The sequence below is a fragment of the Pollachius pollachius genome (assembly GCF_949987615.1).
Source record: "Pollachius pollachius genome assembly, chromosome: 1".
Lineage (NCBI taxonomy): Eukaryota > Metazoa > Chordata > Actinopteri > Gadiformes > Gadidae > Pollachius > Pollachius pollachius.
Genome location: NC_136934.1, coordinates 34,860,071 through 34,887,016, shown reverse-complemented (window position 1 = coordinate 34,887,016; position 26,946 = coordinate 34,860,071). Strand labels below are relative to the sequence as shown.

The window sequence follows — 26,946 nt, the reverse complement described above, 5'->3', positions numbered from 1 at the left end:
ATTCCCAGAATCCCCCGCGGCTCCGGAACACGGCGTAGCTTATATTAATCTTTATTATCTGAATGGGAAATGCAATATTTTAGGACAGATACACCATTAAACGCGTTTCTAATGACATTTCTAGCGAGAAATGTACATTTTCCTTACATAATCTTCAGTCAGTGAATGTGTATGATCTTTATTAATCTTTATTATCTGAATGGGAAATGCAATATTTTAGGACAGATACACCATTAAACGCGTTTCTAATGACTTTTCTAGCGAGAAATGTACATTTTCCTTACATAATCTTCAGTCAGTGAATGTGTATGATCTTTATTAATCTTTATTATCTGAATGGGAAATGCAATATTTTAGGACCGATTCACCGTTAAACGTGTTTCTAATAACATTTCTAGCGAGAAATATACTTTTTACTTGCATAATCTTTAGTCAGTGATTGTGTCTGATCTTTAGTTTTATAGTTATTAGGATTTGATCGGCTCGCTCGCATGTTTCAACGACGTCAGGTTGCTTTCGCTAAACTAGCAGCTCACGTGCTTCCTGCGTTTGTGTTATTAAACTGTTACTTTATGTAACTTTTAATGATATCATCTTGTTAGAAACACGTATATCTGAGAGCCAACCCAGTCGCCAAAAGCATACGTTGACAGTGTACTTTTCGTGAACACTGGATTACGTCGCATTTCAACATAAAATAGCGTGTTATACACACACACACACACACACGCACGCACACGCACAGACACACACGCGCGCGCACACACACACACACACACACACACACATACACACACACACACACACACACAGTATCTTGTACAATGATTTTTAGATTTCTTCTTTGTAAAACTTGAAAAATAAAGTAAGTTTTGGCTTTGGAAAAGTAATTATTTCCCTTATTATACAAATAGGCTATGCTGTTAAGGCTGCCGTGTTCCAATACCTGTACTTCCATGAGTATACTTAAAGGAAGTATACTATCCGTACTATCTACTACGTTAATTTTTCAGATGTGAGTGCTGTTCCAAATCGAGTACTCCGTGGTGCACTAACCGGAAATTACGATCACGACTGCCTCCGTGGCTCCTCCCCCGCAATAAACATCCCGCTTTGAAAGGTGAACTCTTTACGCCTAGCAGCTATAAAAAACTATAAAAACTAAAAAATGACTCTATTAATGCAGGCTATGTGGAAAATGCGCCGACTTTGGCTCAGCCTGGCTCCGACTCTTCCGCTACGTATACATATGTGTAATCCAGCACATATAAAGACGGGGACCAGAAAATAATTACTTTCTCTCCATTGAAACCCATTCATATTTTTCGATCTCAGAGGTCCCATGAGGGGCCTACCGGAAGGGGCGAACTTACGAGCTCTATGACGCTGCTCTCGAGCGACATATAGATAGGACTGCTAATCTTACAAGCATTCTCAAGATCGATTGTCGGCAGTAGTTCTATTCATTCTATCGCTGTAACTTTTCTCTCGTGTTGCTATGGACAAGTTGTTTGACCTGGATCTCCGTGACCCCCGCACAGAAGGAAGACACCTTGCCGTTGGGTTGATGCATGACCAATTCCTTGCAGAAGCCATGGTAACAACCTTTTGTACATTAACTGAACTTGAACTTGTACATGAAATGAATGTTTCAGTACCTCAGAAACTCCGTCTAACAAGATGTTGGACTTAAACACACAGGAGGCTGCGGAGAATGTCAATCGGGCAAGATCTGGAGGGGATTCACCACGGAGCTCAACCAAACGGAGCGGACGCGGCAAGGCCAGAGGGAGACGTGGAGGCCGTGCGGGCCATACAGGCCGTGCAGACCGATGGAGTGGCCTAACTACAGGTTTGTTTATATGCAAATTCAGATTAGTTTAATTTGGTGACAAACAATTACCCATGGCAATTAGGGATGGGTCAGAATTTTCTATTATTCGATTTTTCGTTCCCGTGGGTCAAAGTCGATTTGTAACATTTGGACCGTTAAAGGTTGGGTATGGGATTTGCGAAACGCCAGCAGATTTTGAAAATACACAACTCAAATGGTCCTACCCCCTCTCCTTCAACGCTGACTCTACCCATTCCAAGTACAAGTACATGGGAGCGGGGGAGAGGGAGTGCCGTACGACCGTTTGATTGACGTACTTACTGTCAAATGAGTTTCTTGCAGCAGTGCAAGCACTTGAGTGTCTGCCGTAGAGATATATTAATCTGTCATGTACTGTTTAACAGGCATGGACACTGAGGTGTTGGCACTTCCTTCAGAGGATTCCTTGCCCTTACCCAGAGCACAGCAAAATCCTCAAGAGATGTTTGGTAAATATACAGTGTTTAATTCTGAAATCCAAATACTGTATATAGAATGTAGATCATTTGGTTATATTTTATTTGCAGAACAAAACATGGAGAGGCTTTCTGCCCTACTGGATTCAAGCCCCTGTCCTGCTGAGCCTGAGAGAAGCGCAGCATCATCGTGGTCTGTTAGGCAGCAGAAAGCCTCTGACCGTTGGGAGGAAGCACGGCCGTACCACCTCAGATGCCTTTTGGAATCTGAGGCTGTTGGCAAGCCATTGTGTTGCTTCTGCCACAAGCCGGCTGTTATAAGGTTGGATGTTCATCAATCAAATAATAGAATGTATCTATGTACACTAAAAAAAGTATATCATATAAATTGAGTGACTTGACTTGAGTGTTTTGTCTGCTTAGGTGCAGAGAGTGCCTTCCGGAGCAGTGGTTTTGTGGGGCCTGCGACATGCATAACCACAGCAAACGGCCACTCCACAACAGGGACAGCGTGGTGGATGGCTTCTTTAAAGCCATTCCCCCATCCACATGTATCTCAAGAGGAGAGACTGGAATATATGCCACACATGAGCAAGGTAAGGTCTGACAAATCTACCTGTCTAGACTTCCTGATCCTTATCTTGTTTATTCAGTCTGCTGCCATATACAGAATGTTCACTTTTCTTTTCGACAGATCGCATTTTACCCACAATGCCAGCACAGCACTGCACCTGCCAGGTCCCTAGCTTCACAGTGGAAGCTGGGAAACCAGTCATCTTGATTACCATCAATGGTAGAAACCAGTTCTCTATTTAGACTTCTGTTAGTCTAATATACAATATGTGTCAATGATTATGACTAATGTTGTTTTTTTCGTTAGGGCGTTATGATTTGCATTTGCCACGTTATGTGTGCCAAACATGCCTGCAGCAGTGGGCCCCTGATGTGAGAGACCTAGTCAGGAGTGGATATTGGCCAGCTTCTGCAAATGCTTCCACAATCTACACGGTGGACCTCCTCAACACCTTTCAGGAGCTGAAGTTGATCTCACCTGGATTCTCCAGGCAAGCCCTTGCAAAAATGCTGGAACATCGCACACTGTGTGCAGGAAGAGTAAGTGACATCAGCAATACTATTTATTATGCTCACCAATATTGTCAGCAATTTTTTTATTTTTTTTTTGACTATCTCAAAAATGTTTTCCATATTCTGATATACTTTCTAGTCTGGACAGATCAACGGGGATGCCCTGCAGAGGAGCTTTCTTGAGTTTGCATACGCCTCCTTTGAGAAAGACCAGCTCTGCTGTGATACCCCTTTCACCTGCCCTGCCTGCACACCTGAAATGGTAGCAGTGTCAGCAGATGGCAACAGGAAGCTTTATCGCTTTGGCCATACTGGAAGGTGCACTTTAAGTTCTCTTTGGTAATTGAGTCGTGACTGTAAGTGACAACAAGAGTAGGTAATGGATGTTATATATTTTTCCCCTAGATCTAATGACACTCCCTTTTTTGATGGGCTATTTCTAGCCAAAGACAGTGAGGTGTCTGATTTGTCAACACAATACAGATGGCGGTGAAGAATGTAAGTTTAAGCTAAGTTTAAACACTCAAATAGTTCTGTTACTAAAGGAATCATTGCATTTCCTGGACTTCTAGAAGTATTCCATACTCCCTACTCTTTTGTCGTGAATTACATTAACAATATGTGTATGCACTATATTCACAGATAAAGGGGAGAGGCACATGTGGAGACTCTCAATGGGCAGCAGCAAGGGAGACCTCTAGGCGGGCCTCTAAACTGGATGAGGAAGGCGTTGAGGTTGCGGTGTGTCGGCATGGCTTCCTTTTAAAAGCCCTTAACATGTACCGAGGAGAGATATTTGCGTATCCTATGTATCTCCAAAGGGAGCTTCTCCCAAGCAAGGCACAGTTTTTTGCTATGGATGTGGCATGCAAATACTGGCCATACCTACAAAAAGTTGCTTCGGTCATTCCAGCTCTCAAGAGCCTCACAGAAATGAAGCCCTTCCTGAGCATCACGCATGCAAGAGCTCATGCTACCAAGTGTGAGGTATGTCTGTTATCTGTTATTTTCAAATGAATACGCCATGTGTTACTATAGGAATGGACAGCTTTAAGCTGAATTCCTTTTCCATAATATTTGTCCACGTTTTCCAACTGCTTCATTGGCTCTAATGAACCCCAAATCCACCCATCCTTGCAACAGATAAAATGGAGTGGTCGGAATCAGAAGGGAGCAGGCACAACTGCCGGTGAGGAGGTGGAGCAAATAAACAGCTACCTCTCCCGTTGTGCCCTGACAACAAAGTACATGTCAAAAGCAGGTAAGTCACTTTGGTCTGAGTTTATGCTATCATCTAATATTGCTCATAGATTGCAGAACATAATGTAATTCTCCTTATACCAGCACGTGTGGACATGCTCACTGTGCATGCAATGGGTTGGAACCATCACAAAGCAGAGACGCTACACAAGGCCCTCTCCACAAGATATGTGAAGGTATGTTTCATATTCATGTATGTTTTTGTGCCAGTTGTTAGGCAGACTGAGTTCCTATTGTAATTATTGTAAATATTTTAGACATCTAAAAGGGCAGAAGAAGAGGCAGAGAGGCTGTCACAACTGCAGAAGGACCTGCAGTGCTCAAATGCAATGGCTGTACAGTGGATTGCTGAAGTCAAGGAATGGGCAGAGAGCGGTGAGGACAGAACAATATACATGCCTTTTTGCAGTTTCCTTACAGACATTTGTGTTCAAACGGTAATCAAAATAATACACAATCAGTGAAGCATTAGTGCTGCAAAAATCTAGAAAACTCGGTTGCATTGTATAGAATACAGTACACTGAGCTTAATTTCACCCTAACGGATATCTACAGAGACCCCAGTAACGGGTCTGCACGTTCTCCAGCAGTCCATTGAGGGTCTCCATCTGGGTCTAAAGCAACAGAAACAAACCCTCTACCGTCAGAATGGTATGTAGGCTTTTTCTTGAGTTATCCGGTATACCTAACAATGTATCTATATTGTTTTTAATATAACCTATACAAGGTTTTTGTGTCTGCATATTACGTTTCCATGGTCGTGCCCATCGGGTCTGAAAATCATCCCTGTTTGAATTTTTCTTCTCAAATATAAGAACCCTCTCGGATGACAGCAAATGAGAACCAAACCCTCTGACATAGCCTTTAAAAAAGTATTATTTTCGTTTGCCTGCCTTTCCCCTCGGAATGCCATTTCAATTTGGCTTCAATAAGCAGAGCACAGGTGTATCGCATAACCACTTAATTAGCTAAAATGACTTATTGACAAAACATTTTAAAGGGGATTTTATGAAGTCCGCAAACGGCAACACTCACTTTTCCTCCATGCTGTGGTTCACTCTGACAGCTCATTTGTATGCAATGGACAGCAGCTCAGTTGCATTAAAGCTACAGACACCAGAAACAGCATATTCTGAAGGGACTGAAACAGAGAGGAATAGCGGTAGGCAGAGGCGGAGCCAGACTTTGTTTACATCCGTGGCTTAGCCCAGAGGGGGGTCTGGGGGTCCTCCCCCAGAAAAATTGGAAATTCTAAAATGCGATTTCCTGCATTCTAGTCCATTTTAGGGTGACCTGCGGGACATTGGCAAATCCTAAATCTCTGAAATATCAGTGCATTATCATTATCAATTTAATTTAATTTTAATTTTAAATAATAATGATAATGCACTGAAGTATTATACATATAGACACAAATAAGTACTAAATTGTTTTAGAGGTTTGTCCGCATCTATCACTCTGGTAGAACTCATTTAAAAAGGGGTCAAAGTTCAATGAACGTGGATATTGTAATGACCTCGCCGTTGACATAACAATGTCCAGTAATATGTATTTGAAGGAACTTTTAACGTTACAAAAACCAGGTCACTGAAACGGGTAATCAACGGCAAAAATCTCACACCAAACAACAACCGGTTACCCGGGCAACCCCCCAACCCGGTCCCTTCAACGTGCAAACCCCCACCCTCCTGTTCTCCCAAGGCCCTCCCCCAGCTGACCTGATGATTCGAACACTGCAATACATGCACACAGAACAACTGGCATAATGGACAACGAAATACAATGCAACACATAACACACTAACTCTTTAAATGTCCCAGGGTCGCTACACTATGGACGCAAGCTGAAAGTCAACAAGACAGTCTAGCACCAGCCACGCATCGGTAACATCGTTAACATGTTGGCTGCTGGTCAAACAGCGAATGCAGCAACGCGATATCTGTACATTTCTTATCTAAATCCTTAATAAAGTTTGAGTTTAAAATAACCAATATGTCAGACATGGATATGTTTTACCTCTTCATGATATTCAGTGGACCTCAACATTTTATTAAGGTAACATTTGGTAACCAGTGATGGGCAGTAACGCGTTAGAAGTAAGGCATTACTGTAATCCAATTACTTTATTCAAATAACGAGTAAAGTAAGGGATTACAACTGCAAAAATAGTAATTCGACTACTTTTACTTTCCTGCAAGCAGCCTGTGTTACTGCGTTACTAAACCGTGATTTATTTTTGCTATAGACAGTAAAAGAATTTGGGATTTTGCCGTATTTGCTTTGTGAGACTGTCTCGTGACAATGACATAGCCTATAGCAGCGCGACGTCTAGAAGTAAACAACAGACACATGTGTGCAAGACATGGCGTGCGGGAGAGAGAGCGAACATGGAGCATTTAATTCATGGATGTTCAGACATTACTTTGAGTTTGACTCGGTAAAAGATGTAAAAAAAACATTAACATCCGCTGTACACTGCGTGGGAAGACAGATTTTGTCTACAGCGAAAAATTCCACCTCAAATCTGAGCAAGCACCTAGCAAGCCGGCACAAGAATGTGAAACTCACTGAGACACCCCGAAATCCCGACATGACTGCTGGAGCAACAGAGGGACCCTCTACTGCTAAACAGGTGAAAATAGACTTAAGAGCGTCAGCGACAGGACTTAGTGCCGCTTAACTGAAGAAGCTTGTCGCTGGCTATATTGTCGAGGACATGTTGCCCATTTCCACTGTAGACTCTGATTCATTCCGACGCATCGTAGAAAAAATACCAACCAAAAGCGGTGTCAAGCTGCCGCAGAGTAGTAATGCGCGATATAAACGATATACGATATAAACGATAAAAGAAAGTGGCCTACGATAGAGATTTTAATTCTATCGCTCTATCGCGATAATGCATGTTGATGACGCAAAATACAATGTTTAATTTTTGGTTTGGTGCGGTTCCTTTTCACATTGCAATTTTCGCAACAGTGCCAGAATTCGTCAACAAAACTGCATGTGTGCAAAGAACGTTAAATCATTGGACAAAAAGGTCTGGGGCGGGGTAAAGCGTTAAAGAAAAAGGGGGGGGGGGGGGAAGCACCGGTGAAAGTAAACAATCATGGATATCCAGCGTGATATACATTGATCTGCGGACTTGTCCAACTCCTTCTCCCTCATCCTGACTCGGAATTTTTTAAATGCATCGGCATTTTTAAGTTATGTTTTCCAGCATACTTTTTACTTGCTTTTGTCGGACCGTTTGGTGGAGGCTCAACACGGAGCAAAGAGGAGACGGAATGTCTTTTGGATATCGGACCCAAATATCCAATAGACGTTCCGTCTCCTCTTTGCTCCACGTTGAGCAACGTCTCCGAGACCACCTCTCCGGCTGGGTCAACCTCCTTTTGATCGATAAAAAATATCACGTAATCGACAAAAATCGTAACAATCAATGATCGATCATCAATTAATCATGCCCATCCCTAATTGTCAGTACAGTGTCTGTTCCTTTTCTAGAAAGACACCCGTTTTTCCTGTTCTCTGCATCTTGGGTGGCATTTAAGAACCAAGGACTTAAACTAAGTGTAGTGCCTTTTAGAATGGTTTGCACTAAAGGAAAGAAACCCAATACTAATTTTATTTATCTGCAACATTATGTTGTATGATTACAGTGTTTCACAATAAATGTCCTTGAAATGACATACTATATTTCTCTTTTTTTTTAAATACATTTAGCAGTTTGGCTTTCCTTAGGTTCTATGTAACCTGTTCTGAATTTGTTCAGATTTCATATCGTGATATATATCGTTATCGCAAGAGGCTGCAATGCATATCGCAATATGTATTTTAGGCCATATCGCCCATCTTTACCGCAGAGAAAGTCATTTGCAGGATACCTTGAGAGAGAATACGACATATGGAGGGTAATTTGAAGGCTGCACTCGGAGATGTAGACTTTGTTTCCACTACTGCTGACATTTGGACGAAGAATAATAAAAGTTTTATGTGAGTGACGGTTCACTGGATTAATTCCACTTTACAGCGCAACAAGGCCGCGCTAGCATGTAAGAGAATTAGAGGCAGGCACACCTATGATGTAATTGGAGCAGCGATCGAAGAAATTCATTCATCATATCGACTGCATAGCAAAGTTGTTGCCACTGTAACGGATAATGCATCAAATTTTGCCAAAGCATTCAGAGTATGTCAGCCCTGTAATTTGGAGTCTGAATCTGAAAATGATGAAGCAGGTGATGACGAGGAACCGACTTTTACAGATGTCATAGAAGTTCTTTCATCTGGTGATGGACAGTTTAGCCTCCCTCCACACTACAGATGTGCATCACACACAATTAATCTGAGTTCAACAAGCAATGTTGACAAACATCTAAATTCCTGTGCAGACACCAAGGCTGTAAATAGGAGTAGTATTGCAAAATGCACCACTCTCTGGACTTAAGCAAGTCGATCAACATTGGCCTCTGAACAGGTGGAGGAAGTCAGCCGCAGGAGGCTAATGGTACCCACATCCGTTAGGTGGAATTCCCTGTATGAGGCCATTTCCAGAATCATCACGATTCCAATGAACGAGCTGAATCCCCTGTGTGTAAAACTGGGAATCAAGTGCCTTAATGAAAGGGAGTACCTATTTTTGCAAGAATACTGCACTGTGATGAAGCCCTTGACAGTAGCACTCGACATCTTACAAGGGGATGAGTGCACCTATGGGACTTTACTACCAACGCTCACAAGCCTGATGTCAAAGACACTTGCACTGAAAGATGACCTCTCCAGAATGACAGCCAGCCTTCCAGATGCCATTGTAAAGGTAAGATTATTATTTGATAATTAATTTGGGTGGTTTTGTTAAATTTATTATACCATTCATGGTGGGCAGATGTTACACTTTGTTTGTTTTAAGCAGTGAGCACTATTACTAAAATGATAAAAGTGAAATATCAGTTCAATATCAGGGATATTGATCATCATTAATCATGAATATTAGTCATAACATCAACAGAAGATTAAAATAAAGAGGTCAAAATAACCTCAACGATGATTAAATCTCATACAGTATTGATAGGGCACGAGATGGTTTAGGTCAGTTAAGATCACAGAATAATTCAAATAGCAGATTATATAGAAAAATAAATATATTCTTATTTATATTGTATTGTATTTTACAGGCCATCAAGATTTGTTTTGATCCTGTACTGAATAGCCAAGAGGGACTTCTTGCAGCGGCCACTTGTCCCAAGTTCAAACTTAGATGGCTGAGAGATGAGCGTAGGATAGAGCATTTGAAGGAGCTTCTGATAAGAGAGTGTCGTAAAGTTGCTCCTGCAGCGGACAATGCTAATGTGTCCCAACTGCCAGCCAGCCCAGCTGAAATGGACTTTTTTGATTTTGAGAACCAACCCACAGAAAGCTTCTCAGCAGAAAAAGAAGTAACTGACTAATTAAGGTCTGGGTATGAGCTTGAGATTCTAAATCAGTTCCCAAACCTCAAAAAGATATACATGAAATACAACTCTCCAACTCCATCCAGTGCACCAGTTGAACGGCTGTTCAGTTTGGGTGGATTGATGCTTTCCCCGAAAAGGAACAGGCTCTCTGCTGGGAGGTTTGAAAAGCTTCTGCTGATGCGGTATAATCACTGTTTCACTCCGAAACAAAACAAAAAAACATAGGGCCTTTTCATAAATGAGACTTGACTAACACACACATTTTTCCACTTGCCTGAACCTGCAGACATATGACAGGGGTCAGATCCCTTCCACACACACACACACCTATACAGAACCACTCCCCTCCCCTCCTTCGAGGGGATCGAAGGAGGAGACAAAGCATGTAATACCTTGACAAAGTCCACAGCTCTCGGTGAGAAGTCACAGGCGTATATAAAGATGTTGCGATCCTCTTCCAGCAGAGGAAAAATGCAGTTTCCTACGCCACAACCAGCCTCCAACAGCACCAGCCTTTGAGACTCAAACTGAAAAACCAGAAAAAATAAAACGACATATAAAACTCGCTTAGACTTGTTTGTGAATCACCAAATCAGTATACATCATCCATTTATACCTCTCTGCACGACTTCAGTTCTTCAAACTCCCGCGTAGTCCAATGTCTGTCCTTGAAGAAATTAGTAGTGTTTCTTTTATAGAATAAGTCCCAGTTTTTCTGTGCTTCCTTTTCTAATTTCATCTGCTTGAATTCTGAGACCAGAGTCTTGTCAATGGGGAGCTTATGCGACTCTGCTTGGCTCAGTGACATGTCTAAGTTGCTTTTGATGTCACCCTGGGGTTTATCGAAAATAGACAGTTCTTCAGGGGACACATGATCGCTTGTAAAACACTTTATCTCCGATTCCATGTCGGATAGTTCGTTTTTTTAACGTCTGACACTGTATCAATCAGCGATCAGCACCAAAAGCAGTGTGTACAACATGAGCCCACCGTGTCCGTCTCATATATTCTCCCGTGTCGGGTTTCTCACAATCCGTCTAGTTCATTAATCTCTAAAAAAACATTCAATGTTTCGGATGTGTAATGTAATATGTGTTGTTGTATTTTAAAATTTGTAATCATGCATTATTAATCTAACCCTGTTTAATAAAGTTAATAAGTATAATCTTAAAACGATGTTTCCGCACACTGTCGGAAGTATTTCGTAGCAGGAACCAAACAGGAAACAGATGCTCCCCGCAGTTCGTCATTGGGCTAACCAGGGCGCCTCTGCTGTGTTCACTTTGCATAAACAAATTCTGTACATGTTCAGTGATTTTAAACCAATGTAAATTTTGACCATATAATAGAAGCAATGAACGGAACTACAAATCCGCTTTTGGATAAAGAGGAGCATGTGTTGAAGCTTGGAGAGAGCTTTGAGAAGAAGCCCAAATCGTCCTTCCATACAATCAGATGTGAGTTTTTAAAAGAGCGTATGAGATGAGGGGATGAATGGCTTGAAGTCCAACTTCCACATTTACGAAGTGAATCGTTTGATGGCGTTTTTACACGACATTTACATTTGTTAAACTCAGACAATTAAACATCAGCTTCAGGCTGCAATTTCCCTTCCGTCCTGTACCCATCTGTTCTGCTGTGTGAACGCGTAGTTGTGCAGGGACATACCCATACCCATACCCATACCCAAATACCCTGCCCCTCCCCTCGATTGTCTGTCTTCCTGCGGTGCGTCTCTCCCAATCAATTAGGCTAGGTAGTCTTTGGTTGTACTTCCCCGAGTAGTGCAGTGCTACAAGGGTCGTTTTCAGCCCAGCATTGGCCCTGGGCATTTGTGCACAGGGCCCAATTGTCCCATGATCTACCAACGCTCCTATCAAAAAGAAAGACATTGTTGGGCACGGGGTGGGTCATAGAAATGCTTACGTCAAGCCTACTGCTAAAATGTAAACCATCAAGAATTGCGGCATTTCACAACCCTGGCCCATTGTTTGTCGTACTTTCCAAATAAGCAATCTTCTTTCTACACATTGCGTTTGTAGAAGGAAAATACATTTTTCACATGGGTTGACTGGTCTTTGCGTAATAGAAAAATAATATCATGAAAAACCAAATCTCTTGTGTAGAGTCTGTTATATGGTTACAGGTTTTCTGCATTTATAACTGAGCACGGAATTAGTAATCTGAAAGGGGAAGAAAAAGCGGACATGAACAAATGTACATGCACTTTTCCCCACACCTGTATGTAGCAACAGTTTCGAGGCCTGTTTTCATGCTTTTGTGTACTACAGATGATTTCAAACCAGCCTCTATCGACACCAGCTGCGAGGGAGAATTACAGGTCGGAAAGGGGGATGAAGTTACCATAACGTTGCCACATATTCCAGTAAGAACATCCTCTTTTTCTCGACTAGACCATGGCTTGCCACAGTAACCCTCTAAACAACTAAATTCAATGTCACAAACTACACTACCCATTGCAAACCTATAACAAGCATGCACCACATTACGTTATACGTTGGCTGTAATTTCTCATTTTGAAAGGAAAAAAAACACATGCAGCATCCCATCAGGGGATGAAACATCTGTCTTTGATACTCAGTAATGGGCAACAATGAAATGTATGACATGGTATATTAAGTTTCAATTATGTATCATACTTCACCCAAGGGCTCCACACCCCCCATGACGGTGTTCAAAGGGAACAAGCGGCCCTACCAGAAGGACTGTGTCCTCATCATCAACCACGACACGGGGGAGTTTGTGCTGGAGAAGCTCAGCAGTAGCATCCAGGTCAAGAAAACCAGGTCAGCAGGCAGATAGCCCCCATGGGGAATAAAAGGAAAGGTAGCCTCATTGCCATTTGGGAACTCTTGTTTATTTCTAATCCACAAATGCTGAGACATGATTAGCAAATGGCACATACACGTGGGAACTCACCAGAGATGTGCTTTTCTCCAGGGAATGCGTCCTAAAAAATGCCTCTAGGGCCACCTAGTGTTTTAATATTGAATTTATTGTATCACTCTTATAGTTCCCTCCACTGATTGTTAAATATCCTAAACACTTACGTACAGCTTTGGGGGTTTGTGACACATGTAAGCAGTGGAGGAATCTCTTTACCGTGGGGTTTTAGATGGGTGTCTGGCTGTGTGTGGTGGTTTCAGGGCAGAGGGCAGCAGTAAGATACAGGCCCGTATTGAGCAGCAGTCGGTGCGGTCCAACCAGCCCAGCTCCCAGTTCCGGGCCCCCACCAAGCCTGGGGCTGGAGTTAAGACCTCCCCCTCCCCCTCTAAGGACAACCCCTCTCCAGAGCCCCAGCTGGATGACATCAAGAGAGGTGAGGGCCCTCAGCCAGAGGCATCATCAATGTTACAGGGCCCTTATTTCTCCACCGGGCGTGAGGCTGATAAGTCATTGCAAGCCATCACGCAAAACCTAGCCACTGCAGACATCACAAGCAGGATTGTCCACCAAGATGTATGGTGGCTAGCTGCACTCCAGCCTACCAGCTGGTGGCAACCCAGGAGTTGGGGAAACCCTGTGATCAAGTAGGGGCTCTTTGATGACACTCTAGGTAGGGCTGGACAATATGGCCAAAATAGATATCTGCATATACTTTTTCATGGCAGAATATATCGGGATTATTATTAATATTGATTTATCGTCCACCCCTTACTCTTGTGAAATGTGTCCCTGTTGGCTAATCAATCCCCATTAACATCATTGATGACGGAGCGATGGATTACCCTGCCTGGGTTTTGGGTTAAAAGTTGGTCCTGATGCTGGCCTTCTCGCTCTGTCCCTCCCTCCCTCCCTCTCCCTGACTGGGCCCTGCCGCGGGCAGAGCTGCGTGCGGAGGTGGAGGTCATCGAGCAAATGAGCAGCAGTGGCAGTAGCTCCTCGTCGGACTCGGCCAGCGGCGACGACAGCTCCAGCAGTGACGGTGAACACGACGCACACCCTCCGCCCGCGCCATTGCCACAGCCACCGACCCACCCCCATGCCCAGGCCTCCCCCAACCCAAACCCGCTGGCCAACGGGGCCCCTGACCGGCAGCAGGGCACCAACCAGCTCATGAGCACACTACGTGAGTCTGATGTAGAGGGCGGGCTGGGGGTATTTTGCATCGCCTGATGTGAAACAAGATGGGAGTGTTAGGTTTCTCGGAGGATGTGCTTCACGGAGTAACAAAGTGCTTCCATAACTTATGAAAAAACGAACAGAGATTTGTGACGTCTTCAAATGCATTCTGTTTCCTGTCTTTGCAGGAAATGATCTGCAGCTCAGTGAATCAGGCAGCGACAGCGATGATGATTGAAGCTATAGCCCCGCCCCCACCTTATCTCTTTTCAACTGTAACGCCAGTTCCATTATTCCAATGCTGTGGTAACAGACTTTTATTTTATTTAGTATTCCCCTAAAAGCTGGCCTACTTGGATATTTTACAGTGTATTTTTTATTACATGTATATTTTTTGTTGTGTATGAAAGAGAAAAGACATAGTCTAGAAGATTATCATTTTAAGGTTTTTAAGTGTGCCCTTTGTGGCCCCCTACCTCCCTCTGATCCAGAGAACCTCAAAGGTGTAATAATAATTATGCCTTCAGTTGATAGGAAATGTCTAGGCATAGCACACTTAAATGTATTGCTGTGACGAAGTGACGAAATCGAGCGTTCTGCCATTTGGAAATTAATCACATTCTCAAATGTAGAAAATGTCCATTTGAAAATATTACAAACCAGCGAAAAACACAGCAAATACGCTTTAGAGACGACCTGAACATAAAAGTGAGAGATTAGAATCGCTGAACACCTGATACCGTATGAATTGGTCTCTGAAAAAAATCAATTTTTCCACGGTGGACATCTGAGCTCTGTGGTCGCCCCCTCCTGAAGCCTGTCCCAGCCCAGTCTGAAGCACTTTCAATTTGTTTTCCCCTTTTGTACTTTCAACCACCAAGGAAGCTATAAACTATGTGAGGCCTGAAATAGTGACACGACCCTCAGCCATACCAAACAACTAGAGCCTCCCTGGTGGTATAATTGGTTTCAAAGCATGTTCATCAAGTATTCTTTCTGTTTGTCTCCGTACGACTAATGTTCTGCCTGTAAGTGTTGTTTGTTATAGGTTTACAGTGTTTTCTATGACGTAAAATGTCCACTTATATATCTGGAGTTCCGTAACAAAACGCAGTGTTCGTTTATTAGTTCAACGTTAAATTCCGAGGGACTGAAGGGATTCTCCCTTTGGCTCTTAACCAAAGTGAGTTTGTTCATCCACCAAGCTGAGTGAAACAGTACACACACACACATCCTTCCTCCACCAGTCTAAATGCTTCTGTCCATTTTAATCTCACAACGGTAACATTTCTTCACGGCAAGCGAAGAACAATGGAAGAGAAGGAGTCCAAAGTATTCAGGTTCAGAAAACATATATGTAACGAAGAACAGATATTAACAATCAAACTACAGCACATAAAGCAAGTATGAGCTACTCAAACAAACCGGTATTGTCTTTCAATGGTTGTCTCATTCTTACAATCTTCAACTTAGATTTGGAGTTGAATGTCAAATTTAGTTCTTTCAAAAGTCAATTCAACTGGAAAGCTGCAGGTAGCCAGTCATGATTTAGACTTTAGCTTTTTTACACCTTGTAAATAGGTTAACATATAGACACTTTACTGTCCCTTACTTTTTGTCTATGTGATTTCAAAACATTGTATTGTTTATTATAATTGATGTGTTTTTTTTATTCGTAACTTGTTTGTAAGATAGAAAAAAAAATTAATTGTATTAAAAGTTTGCATCAATTTCAATAATTTCAATAAGGTGTACAGGCAGTCTTGCACCGTCTTGTCTGCTGGAAGCTGCACAGTACAACCACTGCCCTCTGGTGGTAGACTGTCGGAACTGCACAACATTTCCTAAGCCAAGGGAGTTGAAGTACTTTGATTAATTCAGTAGAAGGTGATAACACATTGATAATCTGAACTGACATACAAGCCTACAGCAAGTTTATAATTTGATTCCCAGTCAAATCGTAATGATTCTGATTAAAATAGCAATCAATAAAATCCTTTCAGATTTCCAAAAATGACTAACCCAAATCTTATTTTTAAATAAAGAGGGGCTCCTTAGAATGGTGAATATTTGGGTTTAAAATAAAAAGTAGCTTACACAGACAAAAAAAAACGAAAAAAGGAGACAAAGTGTTAAGGAAGACAGACCGGGGATATTCGATGAATGGTTATATTGCTGGTCTTAAATAACAATAGCTTGAAGTCAAGTGACGCGGGTGCCTGGCAGAGCACCCTCCAATGACTAATGATAGCAAACAACCTGGACACTGAGTACAACTCATTACAGTACGTTATCCCTGCTGCAGCGCCGCCGCCAACTCACAGTTGGACACATTTCTCTTCAAACGGTCAACACAAAAAAAGTACACGAGAAATACATAAATAAGCTTTTTTTTCCCTTTAAATCATTTATAACACAATTTATATTTATGATTCTGAAATACTTGATTGATATATAAATTAACAATGTCAACAAACAAAATAATTATAACAAAAATAATACAAAAAAGGCTGACTGGCTTTGATATAAATCTGGTTGATGTGCGGTATTGACACAAGACCCTGGGGGAGGGGGCGTCCGAATGCGTCGCACTTTGGAACCCCTGCGGCGCAACGTGGTCGCCTGTTTCAGTGTCCATCCTTGATGACTGAATGAGCGGTCAGGCAGCCCTGCTGGCTCACAGCAAAGAGTCCACCGGGCACAGCTCTCTTCCTGAGGGTTTATGGCAGCTTGCTTTCCCCGTCAGCGTCCCGTTCTCCGGTCATCACGCAAGGGACCCTGAGTTTTATATTTATCTTTCTTTCTTGTCGGAAGCTTTCCGTCTCGATACACGACACAGGACAGCGAAGCGACAACCCTCCGTCTCGACTACCACCGGCAATGGCACACGAGTCGCCCCCTTGTGTTTGTGTCATAGCAGTACAAGTGGTGCTTGGGGGAGGGGGGGGGAAGTGAACCATCCTCCAAATAAAGGGGGGCGGGGGGGGTGTTATTTGGACCCTGAGTATTTTCCTCCCTGTGAATCAAACGTCACATGTCAACCTGCTGTCTCTCTACGACCCCGCCCTCCCTCTGAAACTGACTCTCCCTGAAACGACCGTCCGTCCGTCCGTCCGTCCGTCCGCCCCACCCCCCGGCCCCTCTCCCCTCGGGCCCACTAGGGTCACCGTCCAGGGCAGGAGGTGGGCTTGATGCAGCGTCCCTGGAACAGCACCAGGTTGGCGGGGCAGTGGCAGCCCGCCACGCAGGGCCTGTGGCACGGCCCGATCTCGTTCCAGTTGTCGCAGGTCTTGGTGCAGCCCGGGCCGCACGTGTCGTAGACGGCGCCGTACTTACACTGGGTGGCTGTAGAGAGGGAGAGGAACAGGACGTGTTAGAAATGACAAAGCCACGGTTCCAGCTTCCTTTGTTTTTGGTGACCGGGGACGAGATGACTAGACATGTTGCCCAGGAGAGGGCAGGGCTCGCTGTGTCTCGCTTCGGGAGCCTGCAGGTTTGGTCACAGCCATCAGGGGGATAGAACTCAGAACCTTCGGGGCAGACAGTCAGACACCCTCGCCACTCCACTGTCCTGCCCTACATTGGAGGTCTTCCTATGATGTCCACTCCCGCCGATAGGGGGGGTGATGAGAAACTCATTTGCACGAGTGGATGAACCTTTCAGAAGGGGTTGTAATAAGAGCATTTCTACAGTAGTCTACACGTGTCGATTTTGAACCTGTACAGACAATATTTCACAGTTTACTAGTGCTGACTTCGCAGTTAATAGCCAATTACGTGCTAAGAGATCCCAGCCTTCAGCAACATGTTCGAGACAACAATAGAAGCTTAGCACCATGGCCCATTCACACAGATCTAAGCCGGTCTGTTATCATACTTTAAATCATTTGTTTATTATTTATTTATTTATTTGTGAGACCAGCATTCTCCAAATAGAATAGGTCCAATGTTCCCTCATTTTTATCCCTGAAACAGTCGTTTCACGGCGCGCGCATTAAGCAGTTCTCTCTCATATATGAAAGTAGCAGAGCGTGGTGGTCCCCTCTCTGCAGTCAGAGGACCAAGGACTGGCTGGGATGCGTTCATTCAGGCCTGTGTTTGGTGGACGGCTCTGTCACTCACCCATACAGGCGGCCTCAGGTTTCCAGAGGGCGGGGACCCCCTCCCTCTCACAGGCCCGGCTGTACGCTATGAAGGACTCACAGTAGCAGTTCTTATGCACCGGACACTCACACATGTCTGTGACACAGGACCTATAGGAGGAGGAAGAGGACACACAGAACGACCCTGAGAAGAGGCCAGGCACTGTGTTGTTTGTGTGTGTTTTTGTTAACTGGTTTTATTATAATATTTTAAATTGCAATTGCATCTATATTCTAACACTTTCTAACTTGACTTCCGCCTTAGAGTGTTTTCCCTTCGGCCATCCAATTTTTAAACCCCTCCCCTTTTAGCAAGACGACAAACAAGCAGACATACTGTACAATATGCTGTACCTTAGCAATGATGCTATAGCATTCGAGCGTGAAACGACATACTTGCGAGTTTCAATGAAGGATTTTCAAGCACCAGCCTGGCCCTGTGCGTTCCCGTGGTATAAATAAAGCTACCTCTAGCTTACCACCCTAACAGAGGCCTCTCTCCCCCCCCCTCCCCCTTCAACACAGACAGCCCCAGCGGCTAGCCCACCGCCCAGCAGCGCCCCCTACCTGTAGAAGGTGGAGAAGTCCACCGCGCGGTGGCACCGCTGGAACTCCCAGGCCTTGAGCTTCTGGCACTCGCGGTGCGCGCGGAACCTGACCCGCACGCTGCCGGGGCACAGCGGGGGGGCGGGGCGCCGCGCCGCCTGCTGGCCGCTGCACACCTCGTTGCCCTCCGCGCGCCACGACTCGGCGAAGGCGTCCACGTCGAACTTGAACTGCCCGTCGCCGCCCGTGGTGTCGTCCCTCTTCTGCCCGTTGTAGTTGCCGCACAGGCCGCAGAGCCGGCCCCTCAGGTGGGGCGCTGCCACCACCTCCACGAAGCTGTCCCCGTCCCACGTGATCTCCAGGCCTGCGGGGGCGGGGGTGTCAAACCGTCACGGGTGGTAGTTGGAATGGAAATTGTGTTTTCATGTGCATTTAATAATCCATTGGTTGGTTATTAACGGGCCGCATCGTGCACCAGCCCACCGGCGCCCCGGTGGGCTGGTGTGGAGGCTCAGGGGTCTGACCCCCTGCCGGGAGGTGGGTCTTGTCCCCGGGGTTGTGTGGGAATTCCCTTTTGAACAAATTAAGTGAATCTCTGTTTCATTATCGTTATATTACGTTGAACCCGTTCTTATCCACCGTTCAACACTGCATAAACAGTCGTGTATAAGCGCACGATGACCTTCTTCTCCCGCTCTGCATGTCTATGAAACCCCCCCCGCCCCGCGGCCCGCGGCCCCCCCTGACCTGCGATGGTGGTGAGCTTCAGCAGGTACCCGTCCAGGTCGATGTGCACCCCGGGCCCGTGGTAGGGCAGGGAGATGCGGGAGCCGTTCCTGCGCACCGTGAGGTGCTGGTGGAGGCTGAGGCTCAGGCCGGCCAGCCGCAGCTCCACCGACTGGGTCCAGGAGAAGGAGCGCGTCCTGCGGGCGTCGTTCCGCACCAGGACCTGGCGGGGGGGCGGACAGTCATAACTCTATGAGAATCAAGCTTCGCACACGGTAACAAACACTTGGCATCTGTATGGACCGGACGTTATCGGTACCTCCTATGACCCGCCCCTTTGATCTGATTGGCTAAGCGGCAGTAATGTGATATTGACGGGCCGCATTCCAAATTATAATGCTAGCGAAAGCGTAGCGGTCAGCGGAACACCGGAGGAGGGGTATTCAAATCAGCTCGGGCATGGCCCCGACACGAGGCCCCTCAATCTGCCAGAGCAGCCGTACCGTGAAGCTGGAGTCAGGGCTGTTGATGTTGTTGTTCCCAAGGCTACCAGAGGTGGCGCCGCCACAGTCACGGGTCAGCACGTACTGACACGTCCCCTGGAAGTTGAACGTGCGCCCGTCAAATGTGTTGTAGTGAGGGTCTCCAAACACTGTGCACACACCAGGCTCTGCAGGGAGCGAGAGATGGAGTCAGAGACACACACACACACACATATATACATACATACACACACAAATATATATATATATTCATATATATACACATATAGAAACCAAGAGAGATGAATACGGATATATATGAAGATTTTTATGTTTTTTATGCCTTTTTGTGTAAACAAAATCCCGGCCCACGCTGCTATGTCCTTTATGCAAAAACAACCACTGGTAATGATGTCATGACAATGTAACATCGTATTAATATCGTTATCGGAACCGTGACATTACCCACAATTGATCACATGGTTTACAGGAAGGGGAGGGTTGGGCAGGAAATGACTTAATGACTTACTCACTTTCAGTGCAAACAGGACAGCAGCCCGTTCGGTTAAGGATCTTATTCTGGGAGAGATGAGAGAGAGACACGATGTTAGGCAAAGGGGGAGGGAAGAGAGCGATAGAGAGATGAGAGAGAGACAATGTTTGGCAAAGGGGGAGGGAAGAGAGGGAGAGAGAGACGAGAGAGAGACACAATGTTAGACATAGGAGACAGAAGGAGTGAGAAAGAGGATAGAACCCAAGTGAAAGGGAGACAGAGACAGAGGCACAGAGACAGGTGTGGAGAGCAGAGAGAGAGACAGTCCCAGATACAGACGGTATGCCCACTGTTAGATGTATAATGATCGAGAGATGCAGGGTAAAGAGACCGAATAGGATAGTAGAGGTTATTTTGCTCGCTGTCAAAAGGAACACATAAATCGTTTCTTATCAACCATTAACCTCTGAGAAACAGAAGCATGTGTGTGTGTGGGGGGGGGGGGGGTATTTCGATGTGTGTAGTAGGTTTGTGTGTGTGTGTCTGTATGACATTGGGTGTGTGTGTGCGTCTGTATGTCAGTGTGTGTGTGTGTGTGTGTGTGTGTCTGTATATCTGTGTGTGTGTGTGTGTGTGTGTGTGTGTGTGTGTGTGTGTGTGTGTGTGTGTGTGTGTGTGTGTGTGTGTGTGTGTGTGTACGTGTGTGTGTCTGTATGTCAGTGCTTGTGTGTGTGTGTGTGTGTTTGGAGGGTCAAATGTTTCAACTGATCAGAGAACTCCTTCCCCCACTCTCCTTTTGCCCCAGGGAATCACTTCACACAGACTGTCATCACCCCCCCCCCCACACACACACACACACACGCTACACTCCCCCCAGACACACACTGCAGCACTGCCGCCACAACACACAGGTCCCTCTCTCTTTGAAGAGCGCAGAGAGAGACACAGACAGAGAATGGGAGAGAGAGAGAGAATGAGAGAGATACATAGAGTGAGAGAGAGCGAGAGGGAGAGCGAGAGGGAGAGCGAGAGGGAGAGAGAGAGAGAGAGATTGGCTTGCATGGGACTAAATATAGGGCCCGTGGTCTTTGCTGTCAATCAAACCCCCAGCAGACAAAAGAGTGTAAGGAGACACAGTGTCTCCACAGAGACCAACTGTGTGTGTGTGGGTGTGTGTGTTGTGTGTGTGTGTGTGTGTGTGTGTGTGTGTGTGTGTGTGTGTGTGTGTGTGTGTGTGTACGGTTGTGTGTTAGGGGGGACGGGATGGATCCAGGATTGACATTTGTGCTTGCGAGTCACACCGTGGTAAGCCTGTAATGACAACCTGGGACACGGTATGTATAGATTGTGTGTGTGTGTGTGTGTGTGCGTGTGTGTGTGTGGAGGGGGGGGGGTTAAATATGTGCAAGAGCAAGTGCACATTTGTATATGAGAGCGTATATGTGTCTGTGTGTGAATAAATAACCTTCACTTTTAACCCAGTTTCATCACTGTTCTTTTAAAGCTATTTTTTTTCTACAGCAGGAATAAAAGTCGTAGTTTTTACCTGTTATTTATTGCAAGACTTTGCTGCATACTCAATTCTGATGGCCAATTATTACATTCAGCAGTTCATTATTTCTGATAAGTAGACCACTGTTATGTATGAACAGACTGTACTTCAAAAGTGAAATCAAACAGATACATTTTCTACAAGCAGAAGCAATAAAATCACTACAATATTGTTAGAGCTGTATTTTATGTGATTGATATCTTTAGTAAGTAGCTGTGTAATAAGTGTAGTAATGTATAGCAAGCTGGTCATTATCGTGAAATAGACCCCTTCAGGCTGAGGATTATCCCTTACATATTTCATAAAAATATACAGCAATATTTATCTAAAATAAATATATTTCTGTACACAAAATACACTTAAAAATCACAGTCAAAGTCACTTTTCTTTGGCTGCCGAGTATAATTCTGTTTTTCCCCGTCGACCAATAGAGGGCCCTCTCCCCCATGGACCCGCCCAGCAGCCTAGTCTGACCCCGACCGCTGACAACAGGTAAGGTGGTGTGGGGGGGGGGGGTAGCAGAGGTACGTGTGTGAACGCCAAAGCAGCCGACGGCGGCTTTGATAGAGTGACCACCGGAGCCTGCTAGAATGACAAAAATCCACTCTGTAACGCGGCGGCGACAGTTGAACGCAGCCTGAACCCGCTCACCTCCGACCTCTCTCAACACGCCTGTCTGTCATTACTGGCCAGGGTGACGGGGACGGTTTGAAGTAGAGGTGTCGGCTGATGTTATCGATGTGATGGAGTAAGATAGTAGGAGCGGATTACATGTGAATTAGGTGTGTTGAACAAAGTTTGTAAACTCGGTTTTAAAGCGCTACTTAAAACAGTAAGTCCTGCTAGTAATGGGAAATAGAAGAGAGGAGCCACGTCTTAGGTCTTGAAGCGCTCTCTGTTTTATATGTGAGAGCGCTTCACATATAACACAGGGAGCTGTGATTTCACAACTCTCTGTGTTCTGTGTGATTTCACAGTTGTCGCTTGTTAATGGAGGGCGGTTGAATCGGTTAGCTCGCCTGTCGGGTGAATCAGGTGTGTGCGTGTCACATGCCCCGTGTGACAGGGAAAGAGGACGGAATAAGTCAGGGAACACAAAGTGGGTGTTCGTCACAGAAACAGGTTCATTACAGTTGGTGAGGCGGTGCCGTTCAGAAAACGTTCAGAAAACGTGCAGAAAACGATTCTGCTTGTGCTGTACAAAGTTTAAGGATTGCGACAGAGAGCATAGATCACATGCGTGTAGAAACAGAGAGGTATGAGAAAGAGAAAGGAGAACAGGCTTCTGATTTATAAGGCCATTCAGGAGAGAGGGGGAGAGACCTTTTAAGGAAGCTGAATATAGAGAAAAACACCTTTGTACCATATTTTAGCCCTTTCACACATGCATCTCCCATACGACCCAATTCTCTGGAGATGATCTGGAGTTCTTGTGTGAAGGGCCTGTCAGAGTCTACAACAACCAGGAGAAGAAGCGATTGGCTCACCGAGGGGCAGCTGGTGATGGGCACACAGTGCTTGGGCTGACACTCGATGTTGCCCTGGACACAGGCACACAGGGTGCAGTTGGCAGAGGACCACATGTCTCCTTCCTGTAGGGGGAGGAGAGGATGACTTAAGACGGCCTCTATTGTTCACTGTGACAACCATCCATCCTTCCATTCATAGCAGCTAGCTCCCATCTTTCTATCCATTTGAGCACCTATCCCTTCCTCCACCTATCCCTCCCTTCCACCCTTCCCTCCTTCCCTCCCTCCCTCCCTCCCTCCCTCATCATTCCCACCACCCATCCTTCACTCGGTCTCACCCTGTAGATCTTGTTCCGGACCCGGCAGTATTTCACTTCCTCCACCTTCACATAGGACAGGCACTCGTCGCAGCACTGGTCGCCCTGGCAACTGCCTGGCCGCGAGCAGTGCTTCTTGCACACCACAGTGGAATCCTGGGTAATGTACGGACCATGATGAGAGGGAGGGGGGAGAGGGTTAAAGGTCAACCACCCCGGATACATTGTAGGTCATACAAGTGAAAGCTTAAAACGATGGCGTACTAGGCAATAGAGAAATTATTGAAATAAAATAAAATCATATATTATTTTCAAATACGACGTATTAATTGGAGATATTTTTTTGTTAATGGGATAGGTAGTGGGATCTCTTATCCAGATAACATTGAAGGATGGGTTGGGTAGACTGGGAGAGCGCCAGTATAAAACCCACTGGTTTGACTCCAACTGGGAACGCGTTAACCCTGGGACCCATGAGTCAGACCCTCCGGGGGTGTACCTTGCAGATGCAGGTGGTGCAGTTGTCGTTCCTGAAGGAGGTGCTGTTCTCATAGACCTCGCTGTGGAACAAGCAGCTCCCCTGAGACAGATCAAACACCTTCCTCTGACCTGGGGGGGAGGGGGGGAGGGGGGACAGAGGGGGAGAAAAACTGTTGTTCATGTGTCATACTGTAACGATACTGTATAGGATACGATAACGTCTAAAGTAAAGTGATGCATTCTGGTATGTGTTATACCAGAATGTGTGTGATTTTGCTAGCATTAGTGAGGATGTATGTTTGAAGCATTTATGTTTGTATGTGTGTGTGTGTGTGTGTGTGTGTGTGTGTGTGTGTGTGTGTGTGTGTGTGTGTGTGTGTGTGTGTGTGTGTGTGTGTGTGTGTCCTCACCGAGACATCGGGGGCAGCACTGTCCTGGTGGGGTGTGGGCGAGGTGGGCGGGGCAGGAAAGAACCGGACACGCCTCCCTCATGCACAGAGTCCGTCCGCCCTGCGACCAAACACCAGAGAACAACAACTATTGCATAACTGTAACCAAAAACCAGAGAAGAAGAACTATTGCATAACTGTAACAAAATGGGGGAGAAGTAGGAGGGGGGGGGGGGGAGAAGTTAGAACTATTGTACAACAGTACATCATAGTACAACAGCACAGTAGAAGGGCCGGTGATAAAGAGTAGAGTCTAGATCATTGTGTTCTCGGACCATCAGAGGTGTCAGGAAGTCTACTGCCTTTCATTCTGAAGCAGCTACCTTAAATCCACCCACAACCACAAACACAGCGACACATTCATCCAACCAGGTCGCCGCTCGACATTTTGTGTGTGTCTGTGTGTGTGTGTGTGTGTGTGTGTGTGTGTGTGTGTGTGTGTGTGTGTGCGTGTGTGTGTGCGTGTGTGTGTGTGTGTGTGTGTGTGTGTGTGTGTGTGTGTGCACGCCCCTATTAACGGGCAAACGGGTCAGCCTCCGAGGTGTGAAGGTGTTAATGGCACCAGCGTGTTTATGGACGGCGCTCAAAAGTTTGTTTACAATGGAGAGAGTGCAAGAAAATAATTAGCCACGGAAAAAAAGAGAGAGAGAGAGAGAGAGAGAGAGAGAGGCTACTCATTTGGTGTGGTAGCTCCCAGAAACACAAAATCGAACATTGTGGGGGTGATGCGAGTGCAATATAGTTGTCTATGTGTGCTTATTGGCGGTGGTAACTGTAACTGTTTGCATGTTAAAGTGAGCAGGCAAGCGAGTGTGCGTCTTTATTTGGTTGCATGCATGGACTGATGGATGTGCATCTCTGGCTATGTGTGCACACATGCATGCATCTGTGCATGAATATATGTATAGAATGAGTGGTGTGTGTGTGTGTGTGCCTGAGAACTCACCGTACAAGTGCATTTGATGCAGGGTCTGCCTTCAGGGCTGAACTCTTCCTTCTCCTTGTACAGACGACCCTCGAATATACAGCCTGCAGGGGACAGCACAGAGGTCACAGAGATCTGAGGCAGCTGTTTTCAATAGGAGTGGACTGTAATGTACAAGAAGCGATTCTAAAATACACCTTCTCATCTTTCAACCATTAATCTTGAGTGTATGATCATATTAATAACATGTGTATCACTATTGTTACAAGTACAAGCAATTCAGCCTTCACAATCAAATCCCACAGCCCAACATGACCCTAGTATGTCACGGTCATAGGACTGAGCGTGTGGGGGTACTCACTAGGGCAGGTCGGGCAGCACTTCTTGGGGTGTATTTTGGGGTTCCTGCAGTGAACTACACACTGCACCTCTGCCTCTGTGACGACACCTTCCTGTCAGAACCAGGACATCCACAGAGACATTAAAAGCCATATTTCAATTAGGCTTGAGGTGCTCGATACTTAACAGTGGGCTGTCTAAATGAGATGTTGCGAGGCCGCTGGATTTGCGAGATAACGATCAAGCGAGAATCCATCCTGCCAGGCTTCAAGTTATGCATTGTCCAAACCACCAGTGGTTTAGACCAATCTGCGTCGTACGAGGAACTACATTATCTACGTGGTACGTGATGGACGATGATATCAAAACAGTTATTAAGAATGAATTCCCAGATGGTTCTGTGGAACCTTCTGGCCCGTCAAATGTCCAGCAGACAGAAAGTAGCTGGGGCCTAAACTTTGATAACAGTTATTCAGGATTAGGGTCAATTTGACCCCAAACATAAACAATGTCATTGAATGTGACGACAACAGCAGGGGTAGGCTAACACAATGTGTTCAGCATTAGGCCAACTAGCTCACAGCTGAGTGGAGCTAAAGGACGCAGGAACCATGAAAACAGGAGAGCAGCCAGTAACCTTTCACACACACACACACACACACACACACACACACACACACACACACACACACGTACAGAAAAACGCACACATGGACACGTAAAACTATACAAATTTTCACACACATAGATGTAGGGAAACACTGAGACACTTATACAGGCGCATACATGAATACAAACACAGACCTGACATCGTCTGGTCATGCAGGGCTTAGTGGCACTTGTCCAGGATGCAGA

General features: G+C 45.3%; 4 protein-coding genes and 1 long non-coding RNA gene across 5 annotated transcripts in view; 3 read left to right on the top strand and 2 right to left on the bottom strand.

The window, feature by feature from the left end:
- mettl6 (methyltransferase 6, methylcytidine) overlaps positions 1 to 11,043 on the bottom strand; it is a 32,773-nt gene extending 21,730 nt beyond the window's left edge. The window contains exons 1-2 of the mRNA XM_079733853.1: positions 10,705 to 11,043; positions 10,481 to 10,615 (exon numbers count right to left, since the gene is read on the bottom strand). Coding sequence (XP_079589979.1) covers positions 10,481 to 10,615; positions 10,705 to 10,995 — 426 coding nt within the window. The 5' untranslated portion in view covers positions 10,996 to 11,043. The remainder of the gene's footprint in view (positions 1 to 10,480; positions 10,616 to 10,704) is intronic.
- On the top strand, positions 1,140 to 4,308 carry LOC307085299 (uncharacterized protein). Its single transcript, XM_079750047.1, has 10 exons — positions 1,140 to 1,597; positions 1,702 to 1,852; positions 2,239 to 2,322; positions 2,401 to 2,611; positions 2,713 to 2,885; positions 2,984 to 3,082; positions 3,170 to 3,402; positions 3,515 to 3,693; positions 3,781 to 3,873; positions 4,018 to 4,308. The coding sequence occupies exons 1-9, from the start codon at positions 1,499 to 1,501 to the stop codon at positions 3,866 to 3,868; spliced, it is 1,317 nt and encodes a 438-aa protein (XP_079606173.1). The 5' UTR covers positions 1,140 to 1,498; the 3' UTR covers positions 3,869 to 3,873; positions 4,018 to 4,308.
- LOC307074223 lies at positions 4,518 to 5,470 on the top strand. The gene is made up of 4 exons (XR_013811771.1): positions 4,518 to 4,636; positions 4,720 to 4,811; positions 4,893 to 5,010; positions 5,191 to 5,470. It is a non-coding gene; the product is annotated as an uncharacterized lncRNA (long non-coding RNA).
- A 192-nt stretch (positions 11,044 to 11,235) lies between the features above and the next one.
- Positions 11,236 to 17,275, top strand: eaf1 (ELL associated factor 1). Its single transcript, XM_079736771.1, has 6 exons — positions 11,236 to 11,545; positions 12,380 to 12,474; positions 12,759 to 12,895; positions 13,256 to 13,428; positions 13,936 to 14,178; positions 14,360 to 17,275. The coding sequence occupies exons 1-6, from the start codon at positions 11,443 to 11,445 to the stop codon at positions 14,407 to 14,409; spliced, it is 801 nt and encodes a 266-aa protein (XP_079592897.1). The 5' UTR covers positions 11,236 to 11,442; the 3' UTR covers positions 14,410 to 17,275.
- A 59-nt stretch (positions 17,276 to 17,334) lies between these two features.
- Positions 17,335 to 26,946, bottom strand: part of bmper (BMP binding endothelial regulator) — a gene marked incomplete at its 3' end in the record, with an annotated part of 18,029 nt that continues 8,417 nt past the window's right edge. Inside the window, exons 4-16 of the mRNA XM_079736757.1 lie at positions 26,896 to 26,946; positions 26,114 to 26,204; positions 25,774 to 25,856; positions 24,789 to 24,888; positions 24,398 to 24,507; positions 23,920 to 24,054; positions 23,600 to 23,704; positions 20,601 to 20,646; positions 20,089 to 20,255; positions 19,607 to 19,808; positions 18,881 to 19,223; positions 18,294 to 18,424; positions 17,335 to 17,516 (exon numbers count right to left, since the gene is read on the bottom strand). The exon at positions 26,896 to 26,946 is cut by the window's right edge and continues 32 nt beyond it. Coding sequence (XP_079592883.1) covers positions 17,335 to 17,516; positions 18,294 to 18,424; positions 18,881 to 19,223; positions 19,607 to 19,808; positions 20,089 to 20,255; positions 20,601 to 20,646; positions 23,600 to 23,704; positions 23,920 to 24,054; positions 24,398 to 24,507; positions 24,789 to 24,888; positions 25,774 to 25,856; positions 26,114 to 26,204; positions 26,896 to 26,946 — 1,746 coding nt within the window. The remainder of the gene's footprint in view (positions 17,517 to 18,293; positions 18,425 to 18,880; positions 19,224 to 19,606; positions 19,809 to 20,088; positions 20,256 to 20,600; positions 20,647 to 23,599; positions 23,705 to 23,919; positions 24,055 to 24,397; positions 24,508 to 24,788; positions 24,889 to 25,773; positions 25,857 to 26,113; positions 26,205 to 26,895) is intronic.

Excerpts from the sequence above, each read along its gene's own strand:
- LOC307085299 (XM_079750047.1), top strand. The coding sequence starts at position 1,499 with ATGGACAAGTTGTTTGACCTGGATCTCCGTGACCCCCGCACAGAAGGA. Across the intron at positions 2,612-2,712 it reads CACAAGCCGGCTGTTATAAG|GTGCAGAGAGTGCCTTCCGG; the intron begins GTTGGATGTTCA and ends TTGTCTGCTTAG. Across the intron at positions 3,083-3,169 it reads CATCTTGATTACCATCAATG|GGCGTTATGATTTGCATTTG; the intron begins GTAGAAACCAGT and ends TTTTTTCGTTAG.
- eaf1 (XM_079736771.1), top strand. The coding sequence starts at position 11,443 with ATGAACGGAACTACAAATCCGCTTTTGGATAAAGAGGAGCATGTGTTG. Across the intron at positions 12,896-13,255 it reads ATCCAGGTCAAGAAAACCAG|GGCAGAGGGCAGCAGTAAGA; the intron begins GTCAGCAGGCAG and ends TGGTGGTTTCAG. Across the intron at positions 14,179-14,359 it reads CCAGCTCATGAGCACACTAC|GAAATGATCTGCAGCTCAGT; the intron begins GTGAGTCTGATG and ends CTGTCTTTGCAG.